The 20,792-nt window shown below is 38.0% G+C and overlaps 2 protein-coding genes across 5 annotated transcripts in view; one reads left to right on the top strand and one right to left on the bottom strand.

Annotated features, from left to right (window-relative positions):
- BBOF1 (basal body orientation factor 1) overlaps positions 1–16,433 on the bottom strand; it is a 56,390-nt gene extending 39,957 nt beyond the window's left edge. For all 3 annotated transcript variants that reach the window (XM_077123014.1, XM_077123016.1, XM_077123015.1), the window contains exons 1-3: positions 16,255–16,433; positions 13,839–14,067; positions 10,924–10,989 (exon numbers count right to left, since the gene is read on the bottom strand). In XM_077123014.1, coding sequence (XP_076979129.1) covers positions 10,924–10,989; positions 13,839–14,067; positions 16,255–16,433 — 474 coding nt within the window. The remainder of the gene's footprint in view (positions 1–10,923; positions 10,990–13,838; positions 14,068–16,254) is intronic.
- Positions 16,434–16,448: 15 nt separating this feature from the next.
- ENTPD5 (ectonucleoside triphosphate diphosphohydrolase 5 (inactive)) overlaps positions 16,449–20,792 on the top strand; it is a 73,294-nt gene continuing 68,950 nt past the window's right edge. The window contains exons 1-2 of one of the 2 annotated variants that reach the window (XM_077123030.1): positions 16,449–16,543; positions 18,435–18,507. In XM_077123030.1, coding sequence (XP_076979145.1) covers positions 18,493–18,507 — 15 coding nt within the window. In that variant the 5' untranslated portion in view covers positions 16,449–16,543; positions 18,435–18,492. Of the gene's footprint in view, positions 16,544–16,857; positions 17,022–18,434; positions 18,508–20,792 lie in introns of those variants that run through there. The other variant, XM_077123031.1, reaches the window with a different exon arrangement.

The raw sequence follows: 20,792 nt of genomic DNA, 5'->3' as shown, positions 1-20,792 counted from the left end.
CAGAACAACTACTAAATAACCGGAAACAGTACAGAACAGCTCCTGGGGCCATGTCAGTGACCAGACACACAGCGTACCCCAATCTGGACCAGCTGGACCGGCTGCAAGCCCCACCCCCAGAACCGTGAGTTCCCCAAGCCATGGCGGCCAGCGCCTCTCCCCCACAGGCTGCTTCCCAGAGGGGAATGGAAAGAAACTTTATCAGCAGCAGGGGCTGAGTGCAACCAAACACCAATTGTGGAATTAATTAACAAATTCTGACTACTAAAAATAGGCCCCCAGCTCAGGTGAACCTGGTCAAATTGGAGGTCGCTCATTTTTACCCGGGAGCCAAGGGCTGATGGAAAAAGAAAAAAAAAAAAAGTAAACAGAGGTTTTTGTGGCTGTGTTTCTAGAAAGGCTTGACTGCTTTGGATACAGTAGCAGGGCTTCTCAGGCTGCAACTGCCCCAGGCATAGGCAGAAACAAGCTCATTTGAGGGCTTGTCTGGAGACACCCAGGGGAGGGGTGAGGCCCAACTCAGGTGGAATCCCTCTCTCAAGGAATTCAGACACCAGGGCTTGGTAATTTGAAGCCATTAAAACCAGCCTACAACCTCTCCTCTGTCTCTACCATGCCCCCAGCAGGGAGAGTCTGCCAAAGTTAAAGGTACCGCATCATCTTATGCTGGTGGGACCTGCAGGCAGACAAGCACCACACACTGGGCAGGATAAGAAAAACAGAGTCCAGAGACTTCACAGGAAAGTCTTTCAACCTGCTGGATCTCACCCTCAGGAAAAACTGACACAGGTGACTATTTCCTCCTAAAAGGAGGCCAGTTTGGTCTGGGAAAATCTGGCTGGGGTCTATAATACCTAAGTAGACTCTCCTAATTAAGGGGGGGCGGGGAAGGCACCACACAAGCAGGGCAAGAAACAAGAAAACAAGAACTGAAAAACTCTCCTCTGTTAAACAAAACCTAAGCTAGAGGTCCAGATAAAGCAGAACTGAATGTCAAAGAACAGACAGACAGCAAATTCATCCAGCAAGAAAACCCTAGGTAAAAGAAGTGAAAGCAATCTCCAGAATAAACTAATTAAGGTAATTAAATGCCTAGACACCAGCAAAAAATAACAAATCACACTAGGAAAATTGAAGATATGGTCCAGTCAAAGGAACAAACCAACAATTCAAATGAGATACAGGAGCTGAAACAACTAATTCAGAATATACAAACAGACATGGAAAACCTCATCAAAAACCAAATCAATGAATTAAGGGAGGATATAAAGAAGGCAAGAAGGAACAAAAAGAAGAAATGGGAAGTCTGAAAAAACAAATCACAGAACTTATGGGAATGAAAGACACAGTAGAAGAGATGAAAAAAACAATGGAAACCTACAATGTTAGATTTCGAGAGGCAGAAGACAGAATTAGTGAACTGGAGGACGGAACATCTGAAATCCAACAAGAAAAAGAAAATACAGGGAAAAAAATGGAAAAATATGAGCAGGAATTCAGGGAATTGAATGACAATATGAAGCCCACGAATACACGTGTTGTGGTTCCCAGAAGGAGAAGAGAAGGGAAAAGGAGGAGAAAAACTAATGGAGGAAATTATCATGGAAAATTTCCCAAATCTTATGAAAGACTTAAAATTACAAATCCAAGAAGTGCAGTGTACCCCAAAAAGAATAGATCTGTCATGGTTAGGGACAGGTGTCAACTTGGCTAAGTTGTGGTACCTGTTTATCTGATTGGGCAAGCACTGGCCTGTCTGTTGCAATGAGGACATTTCATAGGATTAGGTCATGATCACGTCAGCTGCATCCACAGCTGATTCCATTTGTAATCAGCCAAAGGGGAGTGTCTTCTGCAATTAGTGATGCTAAATCTAATCATGGGATGCCTTTTAAGGAGGACTCAGAGGAGACAGATTCCATTCTTGCTTTGGCTGGTGAGCCTCTCCTGTGGAGTTCATCCAGGCCATCCATCGGAGTCATCGGCTTCACAGCCTGCCCTGTGGATTTTGGACTCTGCGTTCCTACGGTCACGTGAGACACTTTTATAAATTTTATATCTGCAAGTGTTCCCTCTTGATTCTGTTTCTCTAGAGAACCCTAACTAATACAAGATCCAAATACACGTACTCCAAGACATTTACTAATCAGTATGTCAGAGGTCAAAGATAAAGAGAGAATCTTGAAAGCAGCAAGAGAAAAGCAATCCATCACATACAAGGGAAGCCCAATAAGACTATGCGTACATTTTTCAGCAGAATCCATGGAGGCGAGAAGACATTGGGGTGATAATTTAAATTACTAAAACAGAAAAACTGCCAACCAAGAATTCTATATATAGCAAAATTGTCCTTCAAAAATGAGGGAGAAATTAAAACATTTTCAGACAAGAAAATCACTGAGAGTTTGTGACCAAGAGACAACCAGCTCTGCAAGAAATACTAAAGGGAGCACTAGAGACAGATATGAAAAGACAGATGAGAGAGGTGTGGAGAAGAGCATAGAAAGGAATACTATGAGTAAAGATAAAAAGAAGGAAAATGAGATGACGTATAAAATCCAAAAGGCAAAATGGTAGAAGAAAGTACTACCCGTGCAGTAATAACACTAAATGTTAATGGATTAAACTCCCCAATCAAAAGACATAGACTGGCAGAATGGATTAAAAAACAGGATCCATCCATATGCTGTCTCTACTCAAAGGACATGAGGGCAAGGACACAAACGGACATTTGCACACCAATGTTTACAGCAGCATTATTTACAATTACCAAGAGATGGAAGCAGCTAAAATGTCCATCAACAGACAGGTGGCTAAACAAACTGTGGCATATACATACGATGGAATATTATGCAGCTGAAAGACAGAATAAAGTTATGAAGTATGTAACAATATGGATGGACCTTAAGGACATTATGCTGAGTGAGATTAGCCAAAAACAAAAGGATAAATACTGTATGGTCTCACTGTTATGAACCGACATTAGTGAATAAACTTGGAATATTTCATTGGTATTTCCTGATGGTTCCAGAGACGATCAGGAAATAGAAATAGGGCAAGATATTGGGTAACTGGAGCTGAAGGGATACAGATTGTGCAACAGGACTGAATTAAAAACTCAGAAATGGAGAGTCCAATACTACCTAACTGCAATACAATTATGTTAAAACCCTGAATGAAGTTGAATGTGAGAATGATAGAGGGAGGAGGGCTGGGGGCATAAATGAAATCACAAAGAAAGATAGACAATAAAGATTGAAATGGTATAATCTAGGAATGCCTAGAGTATATAATGATAGTGACTAAATGTACAAATTAAAAAAAATGTTTTTGCATGAGGAAGAACAAAGGAATGTCATTACTGCAGGGTGCTGAAAATAGATGTTAATTAATATTTTAAAATTTCAACTTATGTGTGAGACTAAAGCAAAAAAATGTTTATTTGTTACAAAATTTATATTTTGACTAGTGCATCTCCTAATATAACTTATGCAGATACTTGGTTGAACAACATAAGTACATGGAACTTTGGGTAGGACATGATATTTTGTTGGTTTGTACCGAGTGATGCCCCAATGAATCCCAGAGTGATTTGGTCAGTGAGGGGAAAAGTATTTGCCAAGTCCCCTTTGGGGAATGGTGAGAACAGGGGAAAATCCAACCTCCCCAAGTTGAATTCTTGATATTCTCACAAGCAGTGTGGACAACCAAAGCTATAGGCTGAGCCCCCAGTCTTGGGGTTTGTTCATATGAAGCTTAACCCCACAAAGGATAGGTCAAGCTTACTTAAAATTAGGCTTAACAGTCACCCCCAAGAGAACCTCTTTGTTGCTCAGATGTGGCCTCTCTCTCCAGCCAACACAACAAGCAAACTCACTACCCTCTCCCTGTCTATGTGAGACACGACTCCCAGGGGTGTGGACCTTCCTGGCAACATGGGACAGAAATCCTAGAATGAGCTGAGACTCAGCATCAAGGGACTGAAAAAACCTTCTCGACCAAAAGGGGGAAGAGTGAAATGAGACAAAGTGTCAATGGCTGAGAGATTCCAAAAAGAGTCGAGAGGTTATCCTGGAGGTTATTCTTATGCATTAAGTAGATATTACCTTGTTATCCAAGATGTAATGGAGAGGCTGGAGGGAACTGCCTGAAAATGTAGAGTTGTGTTCCAGTAGCCATGTTTCTTGATGATGATTGAATAATGATATAGCTTTCACAATGTGACTGTGTGATTATGAAAACCTTGTGTCTGATGCTCCTTTTATCTACCTTGTCAACAAACGAGTAAAACATACAGAATAAAGATGAATAATAGGGGGAAACAAATATTAAAATAAATCTAGCTTGTAATGCTAGTGATCAATGAAAGGGAGGAGTAAGGGGTATGGTATGTATAATTTTTTTCTGTTTTTGTTTTTTCTGTTTTCATTTTATTTCTTTTTATGCATAGATGCAAATGTTCGAAGAAATGATTATGATGATGAATATGCAACTATGTGATATTGTGAATTACTGATTATATATGTAGAATGGAATGAGCATATGTTAACAATGTTTATCTTTCTTGTAATTTTTTTATAAAAATTAAAAAAATAAATGAAAAGGAAAGAAAATGTACTTATCCACCTTCCTGCAATTGTTAGTATCATATTTTTTTAGTATCATATTTTAATATAAAGCAAATGTATCCCTTGAACAATATTTAACAGTACTGCAGGATATTATTCTCAAGGTCAGTTTTCACTGTCCCATATCATAAATAAAGTTAATGTATTCAAGATGGACTCTATAACAAGTCAAGGGTCTGGCCCTGGAAGGCTTTTTGTGGGGTTTTTTTGCTTGCTTTTAGATTTCTAAAATTGATAGTATCAATTTGTTTTGCTATCAGGCTTTTTTAGAATAAAGTAAAAGATAACCCCTTCAGAATTACAGATGAGAGGACTAGTTAGTTGAGTTCTTTCTGGTTAGCTAGAAATATCTTAAGGTGTTTTCCTAGAAGCCCTATCCAGTGACTTCTTCTTACATACCATTGTCCTCAAATGCTGAACTGTGTCACATGAGCACCCCTAACTGTAAAATAAGCTGGTAAATGTAGTAGCCAGGTACTACAAAAGGATATTGGTATTAAGGAAGAAGGACAGTATTGAGTAGGAAACTGGTGTCTGTCACAATGCCAAATTGTTTTCTGAAGTAGTTATGCCAATATACATTCCCATCAACAGTGTTTAAGCGCTCTTGTTCCATATTTTTACCAACACTTAGTATTGTCAGTCTTTTTAATGGTAGTTACAATACAATCTTGCAAAGGTACTTTTTAAAAACTTTTTAAATTGTATAATATATGTACAAAGCAAAAAAAGAAAAAAGCAATAGTTTTCAGAGCACTCTTCAACAAGTAGTTACAGGACAGATCCCAGGGTTTGTCATGGGCCAACATATCATCATCCCAGATTTTTCCTTCTAGCTGCTCCAGAACATTGAAGGATAGAAGGAATACGTACTTTTTATCATCACTTTTTTTCCCCTTTTTGTGAAAAATAACTTCTATTCAAAAAAGCAATAAATTTCAAAGCACAGCACAATAATTAACTGTAGAATAGATTTCAGAGTTTGGTATGGGTTACAGTTCCACAATTTTAGGTTCAAGTCTTTTATTCATTTTACATATTTTTTAGAAAACAAATTTGTAATAGTTTTGTTTACTTTTTAAATTTTGATCTCTTTTTGGTTTTATGCATAGTTTGAATCTTCTTCCAGTTGTAGGTTTCTCTTTTAATTTTATATTTTCTGATGAATAGAAGTTCTTAATTAAATATTGTCAAATTTATCATTTTTTTCATTTATGGTTTGTGCTTTGTTACTTGTTTAAGAAATATTCCAAGGTCAAAAAGACATCCCCTATATTTTCTTTAAATTTTAGTTTTCCATATAAATCTTTTTTATTGAAATATATTTTATCTTCACAATTGATTTTTTTTCTTTTTTTGTGGAAAATAACATATATACCAAAAAAAGCAATAAATTTCAAGGCACAGCACAACAATTAGTTGTAGAACAGATTATAGAGTTTGGTATGGGTTTCGGTTCCACAATTTTAGGTTTTTACTTCTAGCTGCTCTAAGATAACAGAGACTAAAAGTAATATCAATATAATGACTCAGCATTCATACCTGTTTGTTAAGCTCTACCTTCTCTGTATAACTCCAACACCCTTGACCTTTCTATCCCACTCTTTAGGGGTATTTGGACGATGCCCATTCTAACTTTTTCATGTTGGAAGGGGCTGTCAATAATGTGGGGCAGGGAGATGGAACTGACTGATGTTCTGGAGAGGTGGGCCCTCCAGGTTTCAGGACTTATTTGGTCCAGGGACCCATCTAGAGTTTGTAGGTTTCTGGAAAGTTACCCTAGTGCATAGAACCTTTCTAGAATCTTATATATTGCCCTAGTTGTTCTTCAGGATTGGCTGGAATATTGGGGTTGGGGTTTGGCAAGTTATGAAAGGTAGCAATGTCTAACTGAAGGTTGCATAAAAGCAACCTCCAGAGTAGCCTCTCAACTCTATTTGAACTCTCTCAGCCACTGATATTTTATTAGTTATATTTTGTTCTAGCTTGCTAGTTGCCAGAATGCAATACACCAGAAATGGAATGGCTTTTAAAAAGGGGAATTTAATAAATTTCTAGTTTACAGTTTAAGGCTGAGAAAATGTCCCAATTAAAACAAGTCTATAGAAATGTCCAATATAAGGCATCCAGGGAGAGGTACCTTGGTTCAAGAAGGTCGATGAAGTTCAGGGTTTCTCTCTCAAGTGAGAAGGCACATGGTGAACAGGGTCAGGGTTTCTCTCTCATCTGGAAAGTTGATGATGATGGTGAACACGGCATCATCTACTAGCTTTCTCTCCTAGCTTCCCTTCACGAAGCTCCCCGGGAGGCGTTTCCCTTTTCATTTCCAAAGGTCGCTGGCTGATGGACTCTCTGCTTTTTGTAGCTGTGTTGTTTTACTCTCTCTGAATCTCCAAAATGTTTCCTGTTCTATAGGATTCCAATAAATTAATCTAGACCCACCTGAATGGGTGGAGATGTGTTAATCCAGCTTAACAACCACTCTTGATTGAGTCACATCTCCTGGGGGATGATCTAATTACTGATTCAAACATTCAGTACTGAATAGGGATTAGAAGATCAAGGGCTTGGCCTATTGATTTGGGTATCCCTAATGTATGACACAGTATGAGGGGATTCCCTGATGGTAAAGTTAACAGTTCTACCGTATAAATCTTTAACCTATCTGATATTGATTACTGCATATAGGGCAAATTAACATACCATTTTACTTTTTTTCTAATATGAAAAACCAATTGTCCCAGTATTACTCAGACAATCCTCCCCTATTGACCTGCAACATCATCTCTGAATCAAGTTTTCCTATATGCTGGGAATTAATATACTCTGTTCTATTCCTTACATTGTCTATCTTCATACCAATACCAACGTTATCTTAATTATTATAGCTTTATTTCATTCTCCTTTTTGAATGTGACTCCCTACATATATGTATTTCTGTATCTATACATACACACATACAGAGGCAGATATGTGATATGTACATCATAAGGAACTTTGTTCACAACTTTTTGGGGGGGGTGGTGGTGGTGGTGGTGCATGGGCCAGGAATACAACCCAGGTCTCCCACATGGCTGGAGAGAATTCTACCACTGAACTACCCATGTACTCTGATTTTATTTAATTCTTGGTATCTGGTTGAGCGAATTTTATATACCACTTTATTTTTCTTCTTTAGGAATAGCTTAGCTCTTCTTAGCCTATTGTTTTCCCAAATAAATTTTACAATCTGCTTGTAAAGTTCCACAAAATAAAAGCAACAGTATTAAGGGTAGGCCATGGTGGCTCAGCAGGCAGAGCTCTCGCCCACCATGCTAGAGACCCAGGTTCAATTCCCAGTGCCTGTTCATGCAAAAAATAAAAATAAAAAAATAAAAAAAAGCAACCCTATTGAGATATGATTAAAATTGTACTCAATCTATAGATCAGATGAAGTGACAACATTTCTAAGATTTTAAGTTTTCCTATGAACAGAGTATAACTCACCATTAATTGAGGTCTTTTCTTTAATGCTTTCATTAAAACTTTTCAATAAAGTTTTATAAATTTCCCCATAAAAATCTTCACATCTCTTATTAGATTTATTCTAAGATCTTTATATTTTCTATTGCTATTACAGCAAATGGTATCTTTAAAAATTATGCTTTTCTAACTGTAAATGATAAATAAAAATTTAAATACTTTTTGTATATTGATCTGATACCTAGTTTGGTAAACTCTAATTAATTATAAGCATTTATTTCTAACTTTTTTTTTCTTCTCTTACCACCCTGGCTAGGACTATCAAGAATAGAGATATTGAGCATTGTTGTGCCTGTTTCTGATTTCAAAGGGCATTTCTAACTTTTAATCATCAAGCATAATATGTGCTATATGTAAGGTTTTTGTAAATGCATTTTATCATATAAGGAACTTACCCTCTTTTTACAGTATGCTAAGATATTTTGAGTGCTGAAGTTCCAGGAACTTCCCTCTAGCCACTCCAATATACCATAAACTAAAAAGGGATATCTATATAATGCATAAGAATAACCTCCAGGATAACCTCTCTACTCTGTTTGAAATCTCTCAGCCACTGAAACTTTATTTTTCTCATTTCTCTCTTCCCTCTTTTGGTCAAGAAGGCTTTCTCAATCCCACGATGCTGGGTCCCGGCAAATCCCAGGAGTTTTGACTCATGTTGCCAGGGATATTTATATCCCTGGGAGTCATGAGTCACGTAGTGGGTGAAGGGCAGTGAGTTCACCTACTGAGTTAGCTTAGAGATAGAGAGAGGCCACATTTGAGCAACAAAAGAGGTTGTCTAGGGGGTGATTTTCAGGCATAATTATAAGTAGGCTTAGCTTTGCAGGAATAAGTTTCATAGGGGTGAACCCCAAGATCAAGGGCTCAGCCTATTGATTTGGTTGTCCCTACTGCTTGTGAGAATATCAGAAATTCTCCAAATGGGGAAGTTGAATATTTCCTCCTTTCTCCCCAGTGCCCCAAGGGGGACCTTGCAAATTCTTTTTTATTCACTGCCCAAATTACTCTGGGATATATCAAGGCATCATACTAACCTGGACAAACCAAGAAAGTCTCACACCCTATTCAAGATTCCACATACTTATGGTGTTCAACTAAACTGACCATACAAGTTAAACTAGGAAATGCACTACCCATATAAATTTTGCACCAAATAAACATCTCTCCCTTTGATCTCATACAGAAGTTGAAGTTTAAAAATGTGAATGATGTCATCCTTTACCCTGTATTTTGATTTACCTTAGTCCTATCCAGATCAGCTTCATTCATATCTCTAGTCAAAGACTGATCCCTTTTTCAACTTTTTAAACAGTTCCTGTTTGGGGTACTGCTGACTGTCATAGCTTGAGAGCTCTAATTCTGACTCTCAGGTGTCACATAAATAGTTTCTGAGAATGACCAGGTTATTAACAAACATCTTAGTATCTCAGAATTTAGAAATAACAGTTACAACTCCTGAATATATATGACTGCTGTAAGAGCTTACAATCTAGGATCCTTTACAATAGGCCCCAACCTGATAACCCGTGTTCTTGACTTCAGTTCACCAAGTTTTTATATTATAGTTAGTCCATATGATTGAGGCATGACAATATTTGTCTTTTTGTTCCTGACATTTCATTCAACATATAGTCCTTAAGGTTCATACACCGAGTTGCATGCCTTACAACTTCAGTCCTTCTTATGGCTGCACAGTAGTCTATTGTATGTATATACCATAGTTTCCCCTTCCATTCCTCAGACGTTGCACCCTTAGGCCACCTCCATCGATTGTGGATCGTAAACACTGCTGCTAGAAATCCCAGTGTGTAAATGTCCACACGTGTCCCCACATTCAGTTCCTCCAGATACACACTGAACAAGAGAGTTTCAGCATCATATGGTAACCCCACCACACTGCCCTCAGTTTCCCTATGGACAATAAATAGGTACATCTCTTTCTACACATTTTCTCTAGCACTTATTTCTCTGTTCATTTTTAAACAGTTTTATTCACACATCATACAATCCAACCTAAGTGTACAGACATATCTTTGCCACCATAATGTATCTGAAGACATTTCCTTTTTTTCCACAAAGAATCCATACCTCTTCCCCATGCTCCCCTAATTAATCTTTTCTTGATAACTGAAAACCATCATTCTAAACATTCATCATTATATAATAGTCCTCAAGACATACAGGGACATGGGGAGGCCTTGCTAAGTGGCTTAAAATTGATTACATATCCTAAAGGGAAAAAAAATGCCAAAAAGAAAAATTCAAACTATTCCCTGTAATCTATTGCTGGTGGTGATAAGGATCAGTGTTCTGAGACTGTTGATGTATTGAGGTAAAGCAACTAGGGAATTGTACTAGTCTCATTAAAAGCCAGGTTTTTGGCATAGAAGAAAAGATATTCACGTGTAAGATCAATACGGCAAAGTAAAAACCTTGTATTACTGAATTTGAATAGAAAGTGTTAGAACTCATAATATAGCTTATCTTTAAAAAATACATATTTCTTAGCTCTGTGCACTGAAAAGCCCTAGAAACAATGACAAACTCAGGATCTGTAAACACCCTAACAACAGATGTTCTTTCAAATTTTCTATAACATATTCTTGCAATAAGTTATTTTTGAGCTTCTATACAGTCAAGAATGTGGGATTTAAGGTCACTGAGCTGCTCAGAGGATTTATTCATTTATTCTCATTGTGTCTTAAATATCTGAGCTCACCAGAAATCTACTACCCAATAAGTGAAATATTAGAATGCATAGATAACTGACCAATTTTTCCTTCTCCTCTTGGGCTTTTTCCTTTGTGTCAATCAACTGCTGTTTCAGTTTTTCAATCTATAGAAAGATGGAAATAAAAGTCAGCAAAGAAATTGTTTTGTGTTCTACCTTTATTAAGTAGTCTAGTTTTCAGATATTAAAACCAGGGGTGTTGCAGAGGTAGTCTTACGTGTGAAGAGGAGAAGAGGGGATAGAAACTTTCCCATAACTTTAACCTGCAGTTGCCAGTTTCCAAATCCTGGCTATCATCAGAATTACTTGGGGAACTCTTTTTTGAGAAAACTTTCAAGAATACTACAAAGAGTTCTATATATTTTCACACATATACACCAATTTGGGCACATCACATACACTTTATTATTCATTCTCTCTCCCTCTGTGTGTGTGTGTGTGTGTGTGTGTGTGTGTGTGTGAGTATACATATATACATATTTATACATACATTTTTTCTGGACTATGTGAGAATAAGTTTCAAACATCATACCCCTATACCTATACTTCAGTATTTATTTCCCAAGAAAAAGGATTTATCTTTTAAAAACAACACAAGTTCAAAATCAGAAACCTAACATTGTTGTAATTCTATTATTGAATCTATATTCCATAATCAAGTTTTACTACCAACTTTTCAGATGTCCTTTATTGCAACTTTGCTTTTTAAGTCCAGGATACAATCTTTTATCACACATTGAATTTAGTTGGCACATATCTTCTTTTTGTTTTTTTTTTTAAATATATTTTTATTAATAAATTTTAACACACAAACATACAAACATTCTTTACAAACATTCTATACATGGTGTACAATCAATAGCTCACAATATCATCACATAGTTGTGTATTCATCACCATGATCATTTTTTTTAACATTTGCATCACTCCAGAAGCCGCATATCTTCTGAGTTTTCTATAATCTCCTTTAATCTGGAGCAGGTTCTCAGTCTCTTTTTGTCTTTCATGAAAATGACATTTTTGAAGAATATTGGCCAGGGTTAGGGTTGACTGATATCCCCTCATCTTAGATTCAGATGATGCATTTTTGGTGGGCATATACTACCCAAATGATAACATCTCCTTTTCAGTGCTTCTCATTACTGGGATGTTAACTTTAAACAAATGGTTAAAATTCTGTCTGCCAGTTTCCTCCACTTAGCAGTTATTATTTTTCCTTTAGTAATTAAGTAATTTGTGGGGAGATACTTTTTGACTATACAAATATTCTTCTAATCAAGCTCTTACCCACTAGTTTTAGCATCCATTGATGATTCTTGCCTTACTCAATTAATATATGATGTTAAATGGTGATTCTTATAACACTGTTATTCCTTGCAAATTTATTAATTGGCATTGTAATCTCAGAAGCTTTCCTTTCTCCCTTATTTAATACAAGTATGTAAGTAACTAAGTATGTATGTATGTATTAGTAGTATGGACTCATGGATTCTTATTTAGTGGATTAAAATTCATTATCGTCTTTATTTATTTTGATTATCCCAGACTTGACCAGTGCGAGCCCCTTTAACGTATCCCATGTCCTTTAACATTTTTTGAGTGCTTCCTTACTTTGTTCCACAACAAGTATTCTAGGCTCATCGTTTATTTTTTCTGCCCAGTCCTAGAATAAATCATTTCCCCAAGAAGTGCTGGTTCGCTTTAGTAGGGAACTTGAGTAACTTTTTAAACTAAAGGCATGGTTTTGGAATCAGGAGAAAGAGGAATGGGATACTGTTGTAAATAATATCTTAGGTCAGTTTAAGGAAAATCTAATTCTAAAAATAAACTGGGGCAATCCTAAATCATATAGGACAGATATGACATATAATAAAACTTATTCTGTGATGGACTGAACAAAGCCTCAAATACAAAAACCCACTTTTAAGGAAACTTTCCTAATTTTGTTCAAGATAAAATAGTTTTTAAAACACATTTTGCTTTTGAAATTTCCACAACTGAAATGAACTGCCTTTATAATAAAACTATAGTTTAAAGTTTAAGAAAATAACACATTTCTAGGATATAGTAGAAATTATATGACTTAACTGGAAAGGCTAAACAAGATATATTTAAGTTAATTTGCTTCTTCTACCTAATATACTTTCTTTGGTTTTAATAGACCAAAGAAATCCCACGATTGTGAGATACCTATGCATTTGTGGCAGCCAGTTGCTGGTCTTTGATACAGGGAGGCAGATGATTATCAGGAAATACAAGTGATACTGAGAAATGTAAATCAATACCAATTAGCTAATGGAGATTAAAGAAAAAACATTTTCAGGCCACAAAACTTGTGTCTAATGAATTCTGAAAAGTATTTGTATCTTATTTTTGAGTAATGCTTTCTAGAGGACACACCTCTGGGAAAGAGTAAAAACTAAATAACATGAATGCACAAAAAATTAAAATTTAATAAAATAAACAAAATCCACACAAATGTTAGTTCCCTTTTTTCTTTTTCTTCCAAATCTAAAATGATAGTTTTACTCTCAACACTTAAATAAGGTACAGTGACATGAATTTGAGACTCACCTGGCCAAGAAAGATTCAACTTGTTTGGTTCATAATGTTATAATGGATTTTCAGTGGATTGCTTTTCAAAACATTAACGCTAATTATTTATCAATATCAAAAATTTAAGTACCATGCTCTTGTTCTTAAAATAAAGTGGTTCATAATATTTCCTTATGTCATCAATCTCTTATTTGTTTCAGACAAGAAAACATAGCACAAGAACTGAAAATAAGAGCCAATGACAGTACAACCATTCCAAAAAAGGGTCCTGCTTCAGAGAGAGTTACGGTCAACTGAAATTAATTTCTTAATGATGCAACAAGAATTCTTGAAATATATAACCTCACCAGTATAACTACAGAGGTATTTATTGAGGCTCAGCTTTTCTACCTACATACCATATTATCTTTCTCCTGATCCTGCTTCTTCAGGTAGCTTAATACAGACATTGTGTCTTTTTCCATTTTATACTGCTGTTTCTTTAAGTCCTCATTACTTTTTGCCAGTCTCCGGGAGGTATCTCGATACTCAATCCTGGAGAGTTCTGTGACTTCCAACCTGGTCTCCCAAAGGGAGGCATTGGCCTTGGCTCTGTCCACCACAGATTCATCTGGTTTTATTACTTTCCTACATAAGAAGAGAACATTCACAGTACATAATTATGTCTCTAAACATTAGTATTACATCTCTCTTTTAAAAACAAATTTATTTTAATTGGCATTACTAGGCAAATAATAGCACATATTATTGAATGAATAAGAAAAACATGGGTCAACAAAATGTGACTTGATAAATACAACTGAATATATTTAGCTGCAAAAGGAACAAAGTCCTGATACATGCCATATGGATGAACTCAAGACATCATGTTGAGAGAAATAACCCAGACACAAAAGCACAAATATTGTGCGATTTGACTTATAACTAGAGTACACAAATTTATCATAGAGATGAAAGTAGATTACTGGTTATCAGGGTAGGGGAGGAGAATTGGGGAATTACTGCTTAATGGGTACAGAATTTCTGTTCGGATGATGGGAAAGCATTGGTAATGGATGGTGGTGATGGTATCACAACATTGTGAATGAAATTAATATACTGAATTGTATATTTGAAAGTAGCTAAAATGAAAAATTTATGTTGTACATATGATAGCACAACTTAAAAAACCCATATAACTGTAGAACACAAAGAGTGAACCCCAATGTAAACCATGGACTTTAGTTAGTAATTCTAATAATACTGTTTCATCAATTGTAACAAATGTATCATGTTAATCAAAATGTTAATAATAGGGAAAACAGTAATATGTTGGTGGTAGTGGGGCTGGGAACTCTATACGCTCTGTGTAACTTTTCTGTAAAACTACAATTGCTCTATTATTAAAAAAACATTGGAGGGAAAAAGGAGTTTTGAATAATAAAAACTTTTTAAAAGGACAAATATATGATTTGACATATGAAAAAACTAGAATATGCAAATTCTTAGAGACAGAAACTGAATTACCAGGGGTAAGGGGTAGGGTAGGAAATGGGGAGTTAATGCTTAATGGGCACATAGGGGAGGAATAAGTCAAATTCATTTCATAAAGGTTTCACATCTTTTCCTTTGCTTCTCTGATTCTCCCATTCTTTGCTATTTCTACTTGCTCAGTCCCAGAACTTAGTTTTCTCTACTGAAAATCCATTACTTTCTGCATCAGGATGCATTCATAGTGTAATTGTAACTTAAGTTCATCGGTCTCTAATGGCCCAGCCACCCCACCATGCCAGTTTAAAATTTTTGTTTTGGGGTTGTTTTGTTTTTGGTTAGGCCTTGGACAAAAGATCAAGTCCCCACACAAGTGTGTTAAATACTTTGTCAGCTGGTACCACAATGTACTAGGTTTCAAGGAAGGCTGAGAAACAAAGCATAATCAGTTATACAGAAGTTGGAGTGGGTGGGGGGGAAATTTCAAAAAGAAAAGGATGGATTCAAAGATTAAAATGGTAAAAAGAGATTTTTCAAAATAATGATTTATTGTATAAGCATAAACAAAACATTATTTCTTATACACAACAGGCAGTAGACATAAATATATAGGTAGCAAATAAGAAATCATCTGTATTTGAACTCGTACATACATATGCAAATACCTTTCTATACGGTCACCCCCAGTTCCTAGTTCTTTCTCAATCCCTTTCCAGTCCCATTCTCACTTTCTGGTTTCTTCAAATTAAGTTCAGTCTCATCCCACCCCTCCAGCCTGTTATTGCTTTGACCGCCCCTTTCCAGCAGGACTTAGGCACTAGTGACAGACTGTCTTGCTACAATCATACAGTCGCTTCCTGAAGGTATCAGGTCTAAGCTGATACCTTTCGTATTTTACGCATTTTTTTTCTGTAAAGTTATAGCTCCTCTTAAATTAAAAAAAGGAAGAAGAAATTAACCCTTCTTCCTCATTCCCAGTTCTTTTCTCCTCCCATAGAACTTCATTCTGCTCGGTGTTACTTCAATTCTTTGGGAATTTACTGCCTCGCGGTTGGTGCATTACAAATTGGCAGGAGCGGGTCTAAACTACCTCAGGACCCCAAATAAATCATTCGATTGTTCCAGTTGAGACAATACAGTTTGGCATATATTTGGGGAACTTCTAAACAATGGAGGTGTTGTTCTCAGAGGATGGAAGAGCCAGAAGAGGGTCTCATGGACCAACAAGAGGGCGCCAGGTAGCCAGCCTCCACCGCTCCGCGCCCTGCGTCCCCGCCGGCACCTAGTCCCGAGTTCCAGGAGGGAAGACCTAGGGGAGGGGATCCCTGCGCGTCTCCTCCTTACTTCTTCTTGTCTTTGCCTTTGCTCTTGCCTTTCCTTTTGTCTTTTCCCTTAGACGACATCTTGACTTCTCCAAGGACAGGTCTGCCACAGCCACCGAGGGCAGCTCCGTCTCTAAGGAAACCAGAACGCCAAGCGGAAAACCGTCCGACCCACCCCTTGCTGGCGCGCGAAGAGCGCATGCGTCCGTGACGTGACTCCGACGCCGCCGAGCCGGGCCGGACTCTCCAGAGCCCGGCTTTAGGGCGGGGCGGAGTTCTCGCCTGGGGCGCCGAGGCGGCGCGTGTGCGCGGTGAGTGTGCGAGCAGCCGAGATGCCTGAGTCTGTCCCAGGCTGGAACTTGGCGGGTGGCCGGGCCGAACAGCGGGAGCGGGCTAGCTGTGGGCGGCGACCTGCAGGCCGGGTGGCGCCACGGGCGGGGTTCCGCGTCTCAGGGAGGCTTGGTTCCCGGTTGGTCGGTCCGCCCCGACGGGGTCGCGGGACCCGCCGCCACCGACCGCTGACAGCATTTGCAGTCTCTCATCCGGGCGTCCTCCCATTCCCCCCACCCGCAGCCTGCCAAGCCAAGGCTGCCTTGCTGTCACGCTGCTCTGACTAAGCCGCGCACCGCGCTGCCCAGAGTATTTTGGTTTCTTGTCTTGCCCGGCTTTCTGTAAGAGTGCTTACTGCGAGCACTCTTCGCAGGCCAGTTTTATTTTTCCTTTGATAGAGCAATCGAGGACCTTTACCCCGAGGGCTGTGAATGGTGGCGAGGCTGTCTCCAGCTTCGGGTTAGCCTCCGCAGGGCAGCGTGCACGGGGTTGAGGACCCGGGGCGCCTTCATCCTGGGAGCTGGGCGAAGAGAGAAGGGCAGTTTTCTGGGGTGGAAGAGGCTCTGGGACAACTGGGGGGTCTCAGAGGCGTGGGGTCAGGCCTTTCTGTCCTGTGTAGCCTACGCTGCCTGCCCAGAGCCGGCGCCTGGATTGCCATTTGCTTGCATCCTTATGCGCCGGCAGCTCTTGCGTGTTTCCACGCACATCTATGAAAAGGAGCGTACTCAGAAGTATTGTTCTCATTTTTCAGAGGTGGAACCCTGTGATTATGTCTTCATTAAGTGAGAGTTAGTGAGTTATGAAAGAGGATACCGAAATCTGGGTGTCAAGTTCGAAGTTATGATACCTGTAGTTAAAGCTCCACTCTGCCTTAACCTCCATGTCAAATTAAATATTGTTTTTTTTTTAAAACTTCATTGTAGATCTTACTCCATTTTCCTAGGGAGAATTTAATCCCTACATCGTTACCAGAGGTCTCTGACCTCTGATGTTCCCCCCCCTTTATGTTTTTCATATAGAGTTTCTGTTTCTGAATTCTGTGATTAATGAGCCCTGAAAATCCTTTTAGACATACTGTCTGCTACCATGGTTGTAGCTTATTCTGTCTCTATTTCTAGTGCATTTCCTCCTGTGTTGATAAATCCTACTTCTGTGGGTCTGTGGGTGGAATCATTATACAGAGAATTGCCTCTGATAGGCATTTATAAAATTAGGATTAATTTTGCATTTCCAAGGTTCTGAAAATGCTTCCTATTGATAACTTGGCTATACATTTGGAATTCATTGTAAAGTGGTTATTGTATTTTACAATAAGAAAGTCACTCCAAAACGTTCATCGTTTGAACATAGGCCTACAGACTTATTTATAAACATGATAATTTGACTGTAACAAGATTGTTTCTTAGTATGTGCATGTATACTTAGTTATGTGTACCTTGTAGTTATTTTATTGTATTGTGCAATATGTCTGTATTGACTAAGTTTGATTTTTTAGATACAACTATTGTGGCATGAATATGGCTAAGAGAAATGCCCAGCATTATACTGTGGTACAGGTAGTTCTAGACCCTGCGATTTTCTGAATCTCCACATTCTCAACCAAAGAACTGGATGTAATTTTTCAGTTAACTGTTGATGAGGAACAACTGATTGTGCAGATAGTAGAGTAGGAAGTTGCTTTTTAGCATTCATCTGGTAGCATGTCCTTCCAAAATTTATAGTAGGTAGCATTACTATGAAATTTTAGGGATTATTCTGATGAATAGATTTGTTTTGCTTCATGGTTAGAATGCTAATGATTTTAAGACCTGGAATAAGCCGCTTAATGCTCTGACTTGGCTGTGTTATTCTTTTTCTGCCCGCTTTGCATAGTTCCTGGTCAAAAGAGAAATGTGGATGAAAGTACCTCTTGAAACCACATGCAGACAAGATGATTATGATCCTGGTAAGTAGGGCAAGGATCTGGAAGTAAGGCAACTAGATTTTTCTTGTGTCCTATTGTAGTACCATTAAGAGTGGAATTGTTCAAGCAACCATGTATAGAACTTATGACTATCATATATAAAAATATATAGTATTACTATTTTTTTCCTTTTGGTAAAAAATTAGGTTTACTCTGTAGAATCATCTGTAACTTTACTCTGGTTTACCTCAGAGGCCAAATTTCTCCTGTTAAATCAACCTTGAAATTACCTTAGAGTAGCCAGAATACAGATACTAAACTATAAGTGGAAGAGATTAGGTGAACAACTTTTGATTTTGTTTTCATGCAACCTTCATAATCCTGGCTGAATTTATTGCTATCATCCAGACTGTATTCAAAGGAATTGATCAGTGCTTCTGAATATCCTTACTTTCATCCTTCTTTTTTACTGAATGTGCCATAAATGTAGAATTGTATTCAAATGGGCATTATGTTGTATTTTTATAACTAGTTCATATCCCTATAGAGGCATTGTCAGGCATTAAATCCTGGAGGGCAAGGATTTAATCTTATCTATTTTTAACATTCAGTGTTTTATTTATGTGCTGGATATGTTGCCACAGATAATTATTACCTGTTACGCTTTGTTTGCAAAATATACTCTTTTTTTATTTGTCCATCCTGACAAAGCCATGAGCACTGTACTAAATATCAGTTTTCTAAGAAAAATTATGTGCCCAAATTTCAGGTCTAGTTGCCTGCATTTTCATATCACGGATCTGCCATTTAAGAAATTTTTAGTGAGCACCAACTGTATACCAGGTTCTCTGAAAACTGGAGGGGTACAGTGGGAAGCAAAACAGAGCCTCTGCCCTTAAGTTGCTTACAGTCTGGTTTATAAGGCTTTGACTTGGATATTGATCACTGGCAATATGCAACCTCATTAGCATACAAACAAACAGTTACAAATAAAGAATATCAAACAGTGATTGATAAGGGAGAGTTGGTATAGACCCTCTGTACTACAGGAATTTGGAGGCACAAGAGACTGGCATAGTCAGGGAAAATTTACGGAAGATGATGGATGGACTGAAAGAAAGAGGGACGTCTATCTGGGAAGGTAGAAGAACGTGAGCAAAATTTACAGTTAAAAGAGACAGTGTTTTTAAAACTGTCTTAAAAGAGACAGTGGTTTAACTAAAGCTGTAGTTCCCAAAGTGTGGTACAGGGACCAGTCGCATCAGCCTCACATGGGAACTTGTTAGAATGCAAATTCTCATTCTAATGAGAATTAGGCCCCACCTGAGACCTAGAATTAGAAACTGACGGTGAGGCCCAGCAGTCCATGGTTTCACAAGTCCTCCAGGTGGTCCTGATGCATGCCAGTGATCAAGAACCACTGGACTAGAGCAAAGGTTTCTTGTATGGAAATAATGGGCAAAAAATTCTGGAAAGATAGGTTGGGGACTCACAGTGGAGGACCTAGAATGTCAGACAAGAAGTTTGTCTTTTATGCTACAGACCAGAGTCCCCAATTTGTAGCTTGAGTGCTGGATTTGGCCTGTCTGCCCTACCCTGTGGTTTTTTAAATTTGTTTTTGTTATTTACATAGAATCAGTTGTCAGTGTTTAAAAACTAGCACATTTTACATAAAAATCTGTGCTTTCAGCTTATCTTGAAAAAATTAGAAGACCTGACAACATTGGGCCTTCATTCCATCATGGCAGCAGTTGGTTGGAGCAGCAAGCAACTGCCTCTTTAGATGGGATATATGTTCTCCAGTTTGTCACAGTCCTCACCACCCCTATTGTTTTACACATACCTTTACTTACTTATATTTCCTGCCTGGCCCCTGCAGATTTTTGCATTTGTAACCTCTGTTGTGGATCATGGGGAACTGGCAAAAGTTTTAAGAAGGGGAGTGATGTGATTTACACATTCATTAATTAATTCAACAAATATTAAACATATGCCAGGTTGTACTGTGTTAAGCAATTAGTGTTAAGAGATGAATGAGATATAGTCCCTCCCGTGATGCAGTTTACAGTCTAGTGAGAAAATGATGAAAATAACATTTTAGGAAGACAGTGATATACGGTAGACCAGTTAAGAGGCTGTAATAGTCCAAATCTGAAGTTGTAAGGACCTGAATTTAGAAGCATCGATGGGAATAGGATTAAAAAAGAGGAGGAATTGGGAAAGACATTGCAAAGGAGGAATCACCAGACCTTGTAACAGATTGGAATATAGAAGGCAGGAGAGAGGAGCGTTCAAAGATGAAGATTTTGAATTGGGTATTCAGAAGT

The sequence above is a fragment of the Tamandua tetradactyla genome, chromosome 12 (assembly GCF_023851605.1).
Source record: "Tamandua tetradactyla isolate mTamTet1 chromosome 12, mTamTet1.pri, whole genome shotgun sequence".
Taxonomy (NCBI): domain Eukaryota; kingdom Metazoa; phylum Chordata; class Mammalia; order Pilosa; family Myrmecophagidae; genus Tamandua; species Tamandua tetradactyla.
This window is presented reverse-complemented; position numbering and strand designations above follow the sequence as displayed.